Source organism: Pipra filicauda, unplaced genomic scaffold (assembly GCF_003945595.2).
Source record: "Pipra filicauda isolate LSUMZ 115617 unplaced genomic scaffold, ASM394559v2 scaffold17_size4572894_pilon, whole genome shotgun sequence".
NCBI lineage: Eukaryota > Metazoa > Chordata > Aves > Passeriformes > Pipridae > Pipra > Pipra filicauda.
The window spans coordinates 2,642-15,755 of NW_024104287.1; the positions used below are offsets into that span (position 1 = coordinate 2,642).

At 36.8% G+C, this 13,114-nt stretch overlaps 1 protein-coding gene and 1 long non-coding RNA gene across 3 annotated transcripts; one reads left to right on the forward strand and one right to left on the reverse strand.

Annotated features, from left to right (window-relative positions):
* The first annotated feature begins 2,237 nt into the window (after positions 1 to 2,237).
* On the forward strand, positions 2,238 to 6,298 carry LOC120322987. 2 transcript variants are annotated; one of them, XR_005563019.1, is made up of 3 exons: positions 2,238 to 3,817; positions 4,380 to 4,602; positions 6,050 to 6,298. It is a non-coding gene; the product is annotated as an uncharacterized LOC120322987 (long non-coding RNA). The 2 variants fall into 2 exon arrangements; XR_005563018.1 differs by lacking the exon at positions 2,238 to 3,817 and having other exon boundaries at positions 3,834 to 4,602.
* Positions 6,299 to 8,579: 2,281 nt separating this feature from the next.
* On the reverse strand, positions 8,580 to 12,425 carry GIMD1 (GIMAP family P-loop NTPase domain containing 1). The gene is made up of 2 exons (XM_027734666.2): positions 12,004 to 12,425; positions 8,580 to 8,957 (listed from the first exon to the last, which is right to left on the reverse strand). Exons 1-2 carry the CDS (start codon positions 12,394 to 12,396, stop codon positions 8,685 to 8,687), a joined length of 666 nt encoding a protein of 221 aa, XP_027590467.2. The 5' UTR covers positions 12,397 to 12,425; the 3' UTR covers positions 8,580 to 8,684.
* Positions 12,426 to 13,114: the final 689 nt, after the last annotated feature.

The window sequence follows — 13,114 nt, forward strand, 5'->3', positions numbered from 1 at the left end:
TAGATTTATCCTGCACCCTAGGAATTTGTGCAGCATAATCCAAGCCCAGACCTACTCAAGTCAACTGTTACGATCACAGAAGTCATGATGAATAGGGCTCTTCTGGTCAGGATAACTGCATCACTTTAGCTTAAAAAAGAAAGTGGTCTAACTCCCAGTATTTACCATACTGGGTAGAGTTGTCTCTGTGTGCATTTATCAACAAAGTATTCATCTTCAGGATGAATTTGTTGCTCAAAAGTTGGCTTTCACATGTGAGAAATGGTGTAGCTTTCTATTTTCTATATAGAACCATATTAACCTTTTAAAGCTATTGCACCTCTGACAATTTCTAGCTGTACAACAGTGTTTTTATTTATGAACCTCTTGGCAAGCTGTATGTCCCTGAGAATAGCTCAGTTGTTCAGAGAATGGTGCTAATAACGCCAAGGTTATGGGTTTGATTCCCATATGGGCCATTCACTCGAGTTGAACTTGATGATCCTTGTGGGTCCCTTCCAACTCAGAATGTTCTGTGAAATCTGTGAAATTTTGCATGAAATACCTTTCATAAATATAAATGTACATAGGTATTTTTAAACTTCTTGTGAGTGAAAATGTGATGCTCTAAAAAATGTATTTTGGTTGGAATATGATAAAGGAAGCAATGCTCTATCTAAGGTGTCTATGAAACAGAAGTGTACCTCAGCTTGGTGTGATGTTATGCTCCAATTGAAAATACTTTAAATAATACTGTATTTAAGAAGGAAATCAGTCTGGCAGCTTTATTTTTTCAGTTTTAGTTTCCTGTATTAAAAATATACCAAGCTTACTAGCTGAGATGCAGAATGGCTAAGCTATACTGAGATCTTAAAGCCTTCAGCAGTTGCATTGACTAAATTGTAGGAATACTCATAACTTCTAGTAGTTATCTTTAGTAAAGATAGATTAAATGTTGAATGTGTGACCTTTTTTACATGCAAGGATACACTCATGGTGCTTTCTACTGCTGTGGAAATGGATGTGCAAGAGAGAGCATCAAATTGTAGAGTAAACATTTGTAGAGCATAAGGCCTGCAAAATGATATACAAATTAACCTAGACATGTGGCATTTTTGAGGGGTGGAGGGTCTTTTGTTTGCTTTTGTCTAAGATATAGCCTTACTCCAAGCTTATATCTCAAGTAAATTTGTATACTTGGCATTTGAAAGTAATGTGAGAGCAGGTAGTAGTGCTATTTTGCATTGTGTGCTAGTATACGAGTTCACCAGCATATCTGTTCTTGCACATGAGTAATGAGGTAAGTTTTATCTAAGTAATTGACCTGTTTAACTCCGGTTGGTTTTGGTTGGGTGTTTGGTGGTTTTTTTTACAGTGGCAAAAAGCTTTTCCTAGAGCAAATCAGTTATAGAAAATTTCTCCTAAATTATTCCCGTGCGTTAAGGTATAGAGACGTTGTGTTGACATTTTGATTCTTAAAAGGCATAGAATAAGCTAAAGGTTGTATATAAGTTGTACTAATTCTGAAGTTATGACCTGCAGCCAGTGATACCAAGGTTTTGTATGCTTTGTATCAGTTCCCTTCTCACAGGGAACCAAAGACATGGAGCTCTGATAAGGGCCAAATGTAGTCTTTTACAACCCCTTTGCGAAGTGTATATATCCAGGGCTATAGATTGTAGTCTGAAATATGGCAGCTGTTTCCTAATATTTTGTAAGGAGCTGCTCAGAAACAGTTATAGGTGTGAGACTAAAGCTAATAATTGACTTTGAAAATATACCTAATGCTTAATAGTACAAAGTAGAGTGATCTATCTCCTACTTACATAAAACTTACTTCAAAGAATTTTAAGACTTGTGATTTTATTATCTTGAAGTGAGTAGAAAAATGCGAGGAAAAAAAGCACTGGTGGATGGAGACTTAGAAAATCACACTGACATCTGCCTCTAACTTTATTTGTTGTTTACTTGTCTTTTGCATGTTACTGTTGTTAACACGGTTCTTTGATCAAGTTTTTGTTTGCTTTAGAGTTTTTAATTTCTTTTGTCTAGAAACTAAGATTGTTGCCATTTACCTTCTTGTCCAGGTGATTAACGACACTTTGGTTGGTTGAGTTTTTTTCTGGTTTGGTTTTTTTTTGTTTGTTTGTTTGAGTTGGGGTTTTTGTTTTGTATGGGTTTTTTTGTTGTTGTTTTGTGGGTAGTTTTTTGGTGTGTTTTTGTGTATTTTGTTTGGGTTTTTTGTTGGGTTTGTTTGGTTTGGGGTTTTTTGTTTGGTTTATTGTTTGGTTTTGTTTGGGGGTTTGTTTTGTTGTTTTTTTATAATACTGAGGTGAAGAAACTTATTGAGAGACTGGAAAACTGTTTCTAAATTTTTAATGGGATTGTATGTCTGTATCTTCTACTCACTCACCTTTTCTGTGCAAAAATCTCCCTCTTCTTAGCTGCTCTCACCTTAAAGATCATCTGGCACTTCACCGATAGTGTTACGAGGAGGGTAGACTCCTTGCTATGTCAGATGTCATTTAACTTCACTGCTTAATTCTAACCATTTTTCTAACCATAACAACCAAATATTTTTAGAAGAGTAATTTTAAAGCATAAAGATTTAGTTTGAGTACTCGAACTTGAAAGAACAGATGGGTCTTATTTTATTTCGAAGTATGAAAGCCTATGAAGTAACAGAAGCACCAGCAGCAACAATTACAGCAACTCTAAAACACACACACAGCTGTCTATCAAGCAGCTTGGAATCAAGTTATTTTTAACCCTTTTTTCTCCACGGTACAAAGTATTCATATGAGATACAGACTAATTTGCTTTGACCATTTTAGTCAAAGTAAACAAACTATATCTTGTTGCATACTGATTAAACTTTTCTGCAGCAACTGGAGAGTTTTCCTAAAACCATCGTGAGTGTTATAGAGGAGTGATTTGATAAGCAATGCTGTTGCCTGGAGGAGTGTTCTTTTTTTTTTGTTTATTTGATGTTTTTGCCCTTAGTGGAACTTTAACACTGTTTCATGCTCTAGTACATGAATCTTCAAGATCTGTTGTTTTGGGGTTTTTTGCATTAAGAGCTTTCTCAAACTTTTATTCACCTTTAGCAGAAAAGGTTTGATTTTTAAACCACAGACAAATGATTCCATTGTATGTCTGTAGATACTATAACCTCCTATTCAGTAATTGCCGTAAGACAACAATAATGCTTGTCTATTTCAAAGCTACCTGTGAAATCTTATTTCTGATAGCAGTATAATTGATGCTTCGATGCCAAAGGAACCAAAAATCCTTTAAGTTGTATAATTAAATTATCGTTCTGGTCTAAGAATCACTGGCAATTTAGTTAATTACTGTCTCTTTAAAAAAGAAAAAAGTGGTAAAACTGGAGTGCGATGGTTAGCCTGTAGTTAGCAGGTTTCTTTAATCAAAGAATGACTTTGATGCATGGATGTTTTCCGTGACTTTCATAGTTATAGTCCACAGTGAGGTAAGTGGCATTAATTTTTCATAAATTCGCACATCCCTGTGTCCTTTTGCCCCTTCTTGTGCTGAGATATATTCCTTCAGTAGTTTTTGAGCTGTTACAAAGTGGAGAGGTTTCTTGCTTATTATGAGAATTTAATTCATAACATTGAAACTGCTAGACTGAATGACATGTTTAATAAAATTTGGGACCTCTTATTTGGCCTTTTTATGTAAACAGCGTGGGAAGCTAATAAAGCTATTAAAAGCTTCAATTTATTTTATTTATAGAAACCCTTCTAAAGAAATATTTTCTGGGAAGAAGGAATGCAGTGAGGAGAAGGCATAGGAAAATGCACAGCCTAAAGCTCTGGTGGTAGTATTTAAAATTGATGCCTTTGCTAATCTAATATGAGTTCACCACAGATCCCAAGGGAGCTTGATGCAGGATTCCAAAGAAATTTATTAACATCCAAAGTGTGTTTTTTATAATAAAAGTCAGGGGTTTTTCTTAATGAAAAAAACCCCATGTGCTTTTTTTATATTTGAAGAGGGGAAAGAAAATGCACAGTGGATCACTTAGCATTCTGTTTAATGATTTTGTATGCATTCACTTTGATCTAAACCCACGTCTGCTTTGTTCATGAACTTGAGCATTGAGCAGGATTTTTATTTTTGTGAAAATGCACAATTAGCTCTAAGTGTTTAATAATTTTTATTTAATAATTTTTATTTAATAGTGTCATTATTTAAGTAATTTATTTCAATTTCTTCAGGTTTAATATTAACTATAAATGTTACATAGAGATAATTGTTAATGTTAAGTGCCCTCTGGTAGTGAAATAACTTGACTGCATTATTGAATGCTGCTCTGGTAATGCTAGCTTCTTTCACAGAAAAATCTGGCCTGGTCTGCTTCTCTTACAAAATTACAGATAAAGAAACTACAGAAGTTAGACCAATCTACAGGAAGAAATGACACAGTTTTGCAGCATTTTGCAAGTGCACGAGTAGACTGAGCCATTAAAAACATTTAAAGGAGAATACCAATAAGGCATAAGGCAGGCTGGAGTGAGAGTAGTGTACTTAACCACTTGTTGGCCAGTCAGTCAGGAATACACCAGGCAACAATGAATTTCAACCAACTTCTAGGAACAGGTATGTTGAAATCCCTGTAGCCTTGTAGCTTTTCTTCCTGAACCTTTGGGAACACTCTGAAGTGGAATGTGAGAGTACTTGATGTTCTGCTCACTTGGAGAGCTCTTCCTCTGAGAGGATGTCAGAGAGGATCTGATGACTAGGATTTGGGTTTTGATTCTTGCTTGTTTCAGAACTTTAGATTTTTATAGTTTAGGTAGAATAGTGCCAATATGCCACTCCAAGCAAGTAAAAATATATAGTGTAACAACAATGAAATAGCATGGGATCCCTTTCAACATTTAAATTTGCTGTAATTATGTTTAAAACAATTCTTGTGGGATTTGTTATTTGTCTTGCCTGTGTGACACACAAGAAGTCAAAAGCACCCAGCAGCATTATGACTAATGAATAATTATGATTAATGAATAATACTTTTCTTTAATGGAATCTATGTTGTATTAGAATTAAGATATTAAATTTACTTGACCTTTGAACAGAAAATAACAACACAGCGAATTGGCTGTCTTGCTTTATCTAAATTATGTCAGCAGATGGCAATTTATGCAGTATCTTTGCAGCAAGAAAGCTTATTTAGCTTAGTTGTTTCATTTCTACACTTTGCATTTCATGCATATTTAAAAATAGGAAAAATATTTAATACTTCACTATGCTATCTAGTTTGTTGACAGTATTTCCAAACATTAATAGAAGAAACCTGCATTTTGTGGCCATTATAGATCCTGAAATAGTCAGATTTGCTGATGTAGTTAGGCTGTCAATACCTCTACGGCATAGGTGGCTTATCCTGGTGTATGCATGAGAACAGGAAACTGAGGCTTATAGAGACTGAGGGCATAATTCCTGAAACCTTAGCTAGCTTTTACTGCTTTGGTTATTTTAGGAACCAGAACTTGTCATTAAATAGTACAAAAAATAGCAGAACCGTGTTGAAACTTGGGGCTAAAATTATAGGTCACTATTCTACACCAGGACTATTCTTGCTAAAGTTCAGTATTTCTCCACTGTAAGGGCATCTTCTAAATTCACCTAATTGCTTATAAAAAAGTCATTATTTCCTAAACTTAAGATGCTGACAAACCTGTGTTTTGGTGAGTAGTATATTTCTGTGGTCCTCATCTACTTAATTCTTAGGAATTATTTTGGTCTGTAGTAAGTATGGTAAACTAATAACTAACAATGGCTTAATTTCTTCCTTTTGATAGTGTTTGTGGTCTGTTACAACCTTTTTTTCCCTGAAAGATGAACATTTTGAGAAAGTTCTTGTGACATTTCCTAGACAATTCCTAATTGGAATTAAAGTTTTCATTTTGAGAACCACAAGTAATATTTCCCCCCCCCTTAAAAGTGTGTGCATTGATGTTATGTGGGCTGTCAGAGATGTGTACATATGTAGAGCTCTTAGACTGAGTTGTGTGCTATTAGATTATTTTTTATTTTTAAACAGGAGATCCTGAGAAGGAGCTTAATCCCAAGAAGAAGATTTGGGAGCAAATCCAACCCGATCTTCATACCAATGACCAGTGTGTTGCTACATACAAAGGAGTTCCGTTTGAAGTGAAGGGGAAAGGAGTCTGCAGGGCAGAGACCATGGCAAACAGCGGAATTAAATAAATAAATGGTTTTTAGAAACTTTTTCAGTTGTTGAAATGGAAAGTGATGCAAGCACAATAAAAAACATGAAGTGCATGGCTAAGACCCTTTTCGTTTGACTCCTTTTCCAGAGATCTAGAATGTGTTATTCCTCTAACATTTTGACCATTGACTTATTTACCATTTTTACTGTCCTTGAGGTTACGTGTTGTCAATAGTTATTAACCACTCAGTGTTCGTAACTTAATCGCCAAGGCTTGTTCGTGGTAGGACTACAGGCAGACAAGTATATTTTCTGGACAGCTTAAAGGTGCAGAGGATCTATGCAGCAAGAACATCTCATTAAGGAAAAATTTCTGCCATGTTCCTTGTGTGCTAATTGCAGTACTGGCAGTAGGTTAGTGAAGACCACAATTGTCCTTATTCTTCTAGTCACCTTGTAATAGTTTTTCTCCTTTTCTTCCAAGCAGTTTTCATATACATTATAAGCCTTTGCACCTTCATTCTTGCCTGTGTTATCACCATAGTCTGCAGACACTTGTAACAGGAAGATTAAACCATGGTGCTTCATGCCCTAAGATTTGCAAGTGGACATACTTTCATGTCCCTCAACTAGACTGTTACAATTTCATTAAGATCAAAGCTGCTGATTTGCTAAAATGGTTCTTTATCTAGTCCACCTGGGTATTTCATCCCAAATGATAGATAGAACTAAGAAATAATGAATCACAAATAGATTGCTGGAACTAGTCCAATACAAAAAAAAAAAAAAATCCATTTCCAGTGTCCAAACAGGTATAAAATTGATTGTTTTGTTTTGTTTTAATGCGGTTTTTATGCAATGCTACTTTATAGAAAAGAAGCTTTGGTTTTAACAGAAAGAGCTTCAGTTTTTACAATTAGAATTATTCCATAGTCATCACCATGGCTGGGCTTCGCGAGCGAAGATTTGGGAAGGGCCCTACCCATATTTGTTACAAGCGTGTTGGTGGCTAATGAGGCCAATACAAGATAGACATGCCCGGTTGCAAAAGGCACAGCAGAAAGACTCCTTAGGTGGTATATTCTGCAAGACACGATTCTTTCTGTGTTGTCTTTTCTCCTCAAGGGTGATCCTGCGTGTGTTCTCAAAGGCATCAGCAGCGTTATAGATGGTGTGTCTCCAGGCCTCCCGATTGGAGGCCAGAGTAGACCAGTTATGGTGATCAATATGGCCAAGGCTGAGATGTTGTTTCAGGGAGTCCTTGTATCTTCTCTTCAGGGCTCCTCTCATGCAGCAGCCAGTGGCAAGTTCACCATAAAGCAAGATCTTAGGGAGGCGGTGGTCCTTCATCCTGGAGACGTGTCCTGCCCCGCGCAGCTGTGTTCTCAGTAACATGGCCTCAATGCTTGTGACTGCTGCTTGTTCTAGATATTCCATAGTAATGTTGTACAAATAGTCATGTTGCTAGGGTAATAGCCTCAAATTACTTCTTTTGATTCCTGACTTTTAAAAATATGAAAATAAACATTTTGGGTCAATTTACAATAACCCTTTTAAGTAGCTATTTAGAGATATTTCAGATATTTTGGCATATGATATTTAATCAAACGGTTACTGTCTAACCATTGAAGCAGTAAGTGCTATTTTAACTACTGAAATAAAAAAATATTAACCTCTCTGAATTTTTCAGGCTTTGAACTTCATCCAATAAATGGAGAGAAAACAAAATGACAATGATATAAAATTAAAAGGAACATGTGTAAAAGAGAAGATGAACAGATTTCCTTTTCAAATGAGTTTTGTATGTGCCTGTAAACTGTTCATTTTTCATGCATCTGGGAATAAGCAATAGTAATTAGTTCTTTTAAATGTGCTGAATAGCATTAAGCACATGGAAGCCATTTTATCTGCCTTGTAAACTACATATCCAATAATGACTTATTAAACAAAATCCTTGAAGTTCAAAAACTCACTTATAACTAATCTTGAATCATGGTAAGGAAATACTTTTACAGGAGATAAATCTTAGCTTTTCATACCAGGGAGCTCTTTATAGAGATAGAAGTTCAGAGGAAGATCTGGAATTCAGAGGAACTCTTGAAAGCTTGAAGAATAGCAAAAGAGGCTCCCTTACAGTTTAAACTCATGTTTATTTTGTAGTTTTGTTTTGGGGTTTTTTTTTCATCTTCCAGATGTATATTCTATTTGAGCTGGAATATAGAGTCTGATGTAGTACAAAATCTCATTTGTGACTACATACATATTAAGAGTGTGATTTCAGAGCACTAACTTTTTCTGATTTTGTGGTTGAAGCTAGGATTCTGGATGCAGTAGTGTAAGGTATTATATGAAAGGCAAGTAGTTTGGTAATTTAAAGAGATATTTCTAATTGTATGTTCAAAGGTATTTGGATGTGGAGTTTTCCAGCTGATGGCTTCTACTTTTTTATTTCTATTAAAGGTTACCTACCATAGAAAATAGACAAATGAGCACCTGAAAACTTATTTTATTCCTTGCTGTTTTTAAGTAAAAGCACTTGATAATTATTTTGTCTTATAAAATTCAAGAGCTTTCTTAAGACAATGGTTCTTTCCTCTTTAATTATGCTCTTCTGGTTGTCTAGGAAAATGTATTTATGCTGTACTGAGCTCAAAAGTGACAACAGAGTACTTGAGGCACTGTGCAAGTATGTTTCTTCACTGCATCCAGCTTCTTCTGCCTTGTCTGCATGAGTAAGTAAAACTGCAGTGAAATCCTTCCATGTGGGACCCAGAAGTTCCTGTAATGAAAACCAAATCTTAAATGGTTATCTCTTCTTGTTCCTTTTCCCCACTCCCATTTCATATACTTAGTACATTAGCAGACTGTTACATGGTTTTGGTTTTTTTTTTTTCTTTTTTTCCTGGCAGTAATCCAGTTCGTGCTATCTGAGTTGCTGAAATATCTGGGTTTTTTTCACCATTCCAAGACATTGGCATTCACTTTCTGTGGAAATATGTGGTCATGCAGTACTAGCAGTTCTCTCTTCTCTAAGTACAGATGTTAATAGAATTTCTCCAGTTATAAAATGTTCATGTAAATAAGGAAAAATGGTTTTTTAGCTATGTCACACATTAGTTTTAAATCGGTAGTTGCCACATATCCATATTTCTGTAAGTTTTACAGCTCTTCGAAAAATTTTTTATAAAATCACCTTTTGTTGAAAAAATAAATGATGAATTTCTGTGTAACACCAACTGCAGTTCTAGCTGTGACCCAGCAATTCAGGAAAAACACAAATCAAATGCATCAACTTAAATAATGGGCAAGAGAGTTTGTCTTCAACTTTGGTGGTTTATCTGATGGAGGCGAATGGAGAGAACAAGCTGCTTTTCTTTCAATGAGTACAGAAAATTTTAATATGAGTAAGAGATTGGGCTTTAATTTACAGATGTAAATGAAATTACAACTTCAGTGCGATCATGTTGTCTCCTATGTGATGAGAAGTCTAATTTGGTAATAAAGTCCACTTTTCAATTATCTTAATTAACTGTAACCTAAATACCAAGGTATATAAAACTGCTCTAAAGGATATCTTTCTACTTCCAAGATAGGTGGGGAGTTAAAAAAGCCTAGTGTTTTGATAAATTAATCTGTTTTAGACATTGAGGATGAAAAATATTACACACATCTACAAAATTGTGCCATAGGCTGTTTAAGGAAGTCTTGGATTATTGGTTTCAGAAAGAGAGAATAGTGCTTTGATTTGCTGAGGACTCAAAGTCAATTATAATGTTTGTTCTGAAATTAGTATCTACCACTTTCAATTCATTAGGCTGTTATTGGTAAAAAAAATACCAGGAAAGTTTAAATTCTAGTAGTCTTTTCCTGATATGCTGCCTTCATTTGTATGCCACCCCTGATTTGCAGAGAATCATGGTAAAAGCTCCTGATTTCTAAAGGTGGTCTTCATGCTTGTGTCTCCATCGAATGGCACACTGAAACAAAACTGTTAATGTTCATATTCCCAGCACCCAGGAACCTTTCCTGCCCTTTATTTTTGTGGTTGATGAAATCACAGCAGTTATTGCAGGAGCCAACCACTGTAGAAGCTCAGTCTGTTTTGATCATGAAACAGAAGTGTTACATCTGTGCACACCTGCAGTACCATCATCTTTTTGGTGTTACAGAGATGTAGTGGCTTGGCTCCTATGACTGGAGCTTTGGAATGAAAGGCTACAGGCTCTTTAGGAAGGACAGGCATAGAGGAGATGAAGACAGGGTCAGTGACCAGCTGGAGTGCATGGAGCTCTGCCTGAGGATGGTTGAGGAGCCAACTGAGAGCTCATGGGTCAGGATTAAAGAGAGTACAGTGTTAGGTGACATTATAGTGGGGGTCTACTACAAGCTACCTGACCAGGAACACTGAGTGAATGAGGTCTTCTGTAGACAGAGAGGAGCAGTCCCTGTTCACAAGCCCTGGTCCTCACAGAGGACTTCAACCTCTCCACTGTCTGTTGGAGGGACAACACAGCAGAGCATAAGCAATCCAGGAGGTTCCTGGAATGCATTAATGGTTACTTCCTTCTCCAAGTGATAGAGGAGCCAATGAGATGAGGATATAGTTATGCTGCACGTTGTTTTCACCAACAAGGAAAACTCATAAAGTTCAACAAGGGTCCTGCACATGGGGCAGGGCAAACCCAAGCACAAATACAGGCTGGGTGGAGAACGGATTGAGAACAACCCTGAGGAGGATGTGAGGGTTTTGGTGGATGAGAAGTTTGACATGACCCAGCAATGTGCACTTACTTCCAGTGCCTAAAGAAGGCCTAGAAGAAAGACGAATAAAAATATGTTGAAATTTGAATCAACTGTCAAACTACTGAAAAAGTGAGTAGCCTACCATAGAGAGGAAAGCAAATCAAACACATTTTAAAAGCTATATTTTCATTTATATATTTACTTACCAGTGTGTTTTTATCTACGTATCTATTGTATATGTAGATAATATTAGTTACAGCAGATGCAAAAGACTTGATGGACTGAGAAGTCCCTTCTGGTCATAGATTTTTAGAAAATTCATTAGTATAAGATAGATACAAGGTGTAATGTGCAGACTTTGGCAATAACTGAAACCCTTTTTTTCTTAGTAAGTCATATGAACCTGGTTCATTTGATCAGATAGGCAAATTAATATCTGCTGGCCATTTTTTTCCTCTTCAAAGATATGTATGCATGTGTCTCCCTACATACCTTAACTACTTGCAAAAAAAATATTTATTTCAAGTCAGTTATGCTATTAATTTTCTTTAGCCTGAGTAAATTTATGGTAGCTCCCTAGTTATTTTCTCTTAAATAGATACAGCAGTACAGTAGTAACAGTGCAGGACTGAGCTGATCATCCTTGTCCCAGGTCAGATTTTCTATATGATTTTGGACCCATTGTGCTCTGCTCTGGTGCTTTGGAGAGTGCAGTAACTGACTTTTGCTTGCTTTAAACAGCATTTCTCTTGAGCAAGCTAGATCTGTCATGATAAAGCACGAACTGTAATTCTGAGAGAACAGCTTACTTTGATAGGTAAATTTGGTTCCTAAATTCCTTTGTGCCAAGCCCACTTACAAAAGAGAGCAGTTCTTGCCTCTCTTTTCTCAGGTTTATTGCAGTAAGTGTAGCTACGGTGTTGGAGTTGGGAATGGTGTGTTTCAACTGCTGCACTGTGAAGTGTTCCAGTTTTCATCTGCACTTCTTTATTTTACCTTTGCAGTCAACTCTTCCATAGCTATTGTCCCCTGAAGATAAAAGAGTTGCCATTAGGGCAGAGACTTCTATTTGTTTTCTTTACCTGGATGAACTGAACTGCATCATTACTCTCATCCGGACACAGAGGCAAGTCAGCCCGCAGGACCAAGAGAGCCAGGTGCAGGCCTTCCTCCCCGAAGTGGTGAGCCAGGGCTGATGCCACCATGTCTCTCACCTGCTCCTTGCTCAGAGCACTGTGAGGGTAGCTTGGAGTGTCAAGTACTCGAACACGGAGAGCCAGCTCGCAGCCATTTCTTCGCATAATCCCCAAAATGCGACAGCTGCATCCAAGGCTACAGCATGTAGTCACAGAGCTTGGGGAGCGACGGCTCTCAAAGTCTGAGCTGCCCAGCAGGCTGTTCCCAGAAGCACTCTTGCCAGTCTGAGTTTTTCCAAGGACAACAAGGTTGATTGTCATCTCATTGGTGTCTGCCATTGTCTATGCTTTCTTTTATCCACAAACCTGTCACTAAGTGAAGTACAAATAAGGTGTTTAAGATAACTTAAAAAAAACCCCAAACAAACAAACAAAAAACTCCCACAAAAATTTCAAATTTCATTGTCTTTTGAGTGTTATTCTCTGCCTCAAATTTTTTCAGGATTGTGGTGTAGAATAATATTTAGTACAGGACATACACCTCTGTCTGATCAAAGGATGGATCTTCGCTGTCTTTCCCAGTCTGCTGGTGAGAAATAAGAAGATCCTGTGAAAGGTGTCACAGGTAGAAAAGCAGCCTAACAGGCTTCACTCCTACACTGACAGAAACTGAAGAGCTAGGAAAGAATCTGATGTGAGAAGAGATTTAGGAACAAGCAAAGCAGACAGAGCTAAGGAGAGGCAACAGAGAAGGGAGGAATTGGGAAACAACTGTGGAAAAGAGTGTTGCCATGCAGAGAGAGTAATAGATTAGGAAAAGAAGGAAAACTAGGGGAGGAAGAAGAGAATGGTAACAAATAGGTGCTGCTGTTATTAAGTGACTACATTTCAGAATGTCAATATTTACTTGTTTTGGGAAAAAAAATGGATAATCAGGGAGAAGTAGAGTTTAAAGGAGCACTTCTTCAAAGCGGAGAACAGCTTTCATCAGAATATGTCTTTCATCAGTTGAAATAGACTAATCTGAAAGGGCTTTCTGACGCAGATAAATATAAGT

Coding starts and splice junctions, on each gene's coding strand:
- GIMD1 (XM_027734666.2), bottom strand. CDS start 12,396: ATGGCAGACACCAATGAGATGACAATCAACCTTGTTGTCCTTGGAAAA. Junction 8,958..12,003: donor ATGCAGTTCAGTTCATCCAG/GTAAAGAAAACA, acceptor TTTTCATTACAG/GAACTTCTGGGTCCCACATG.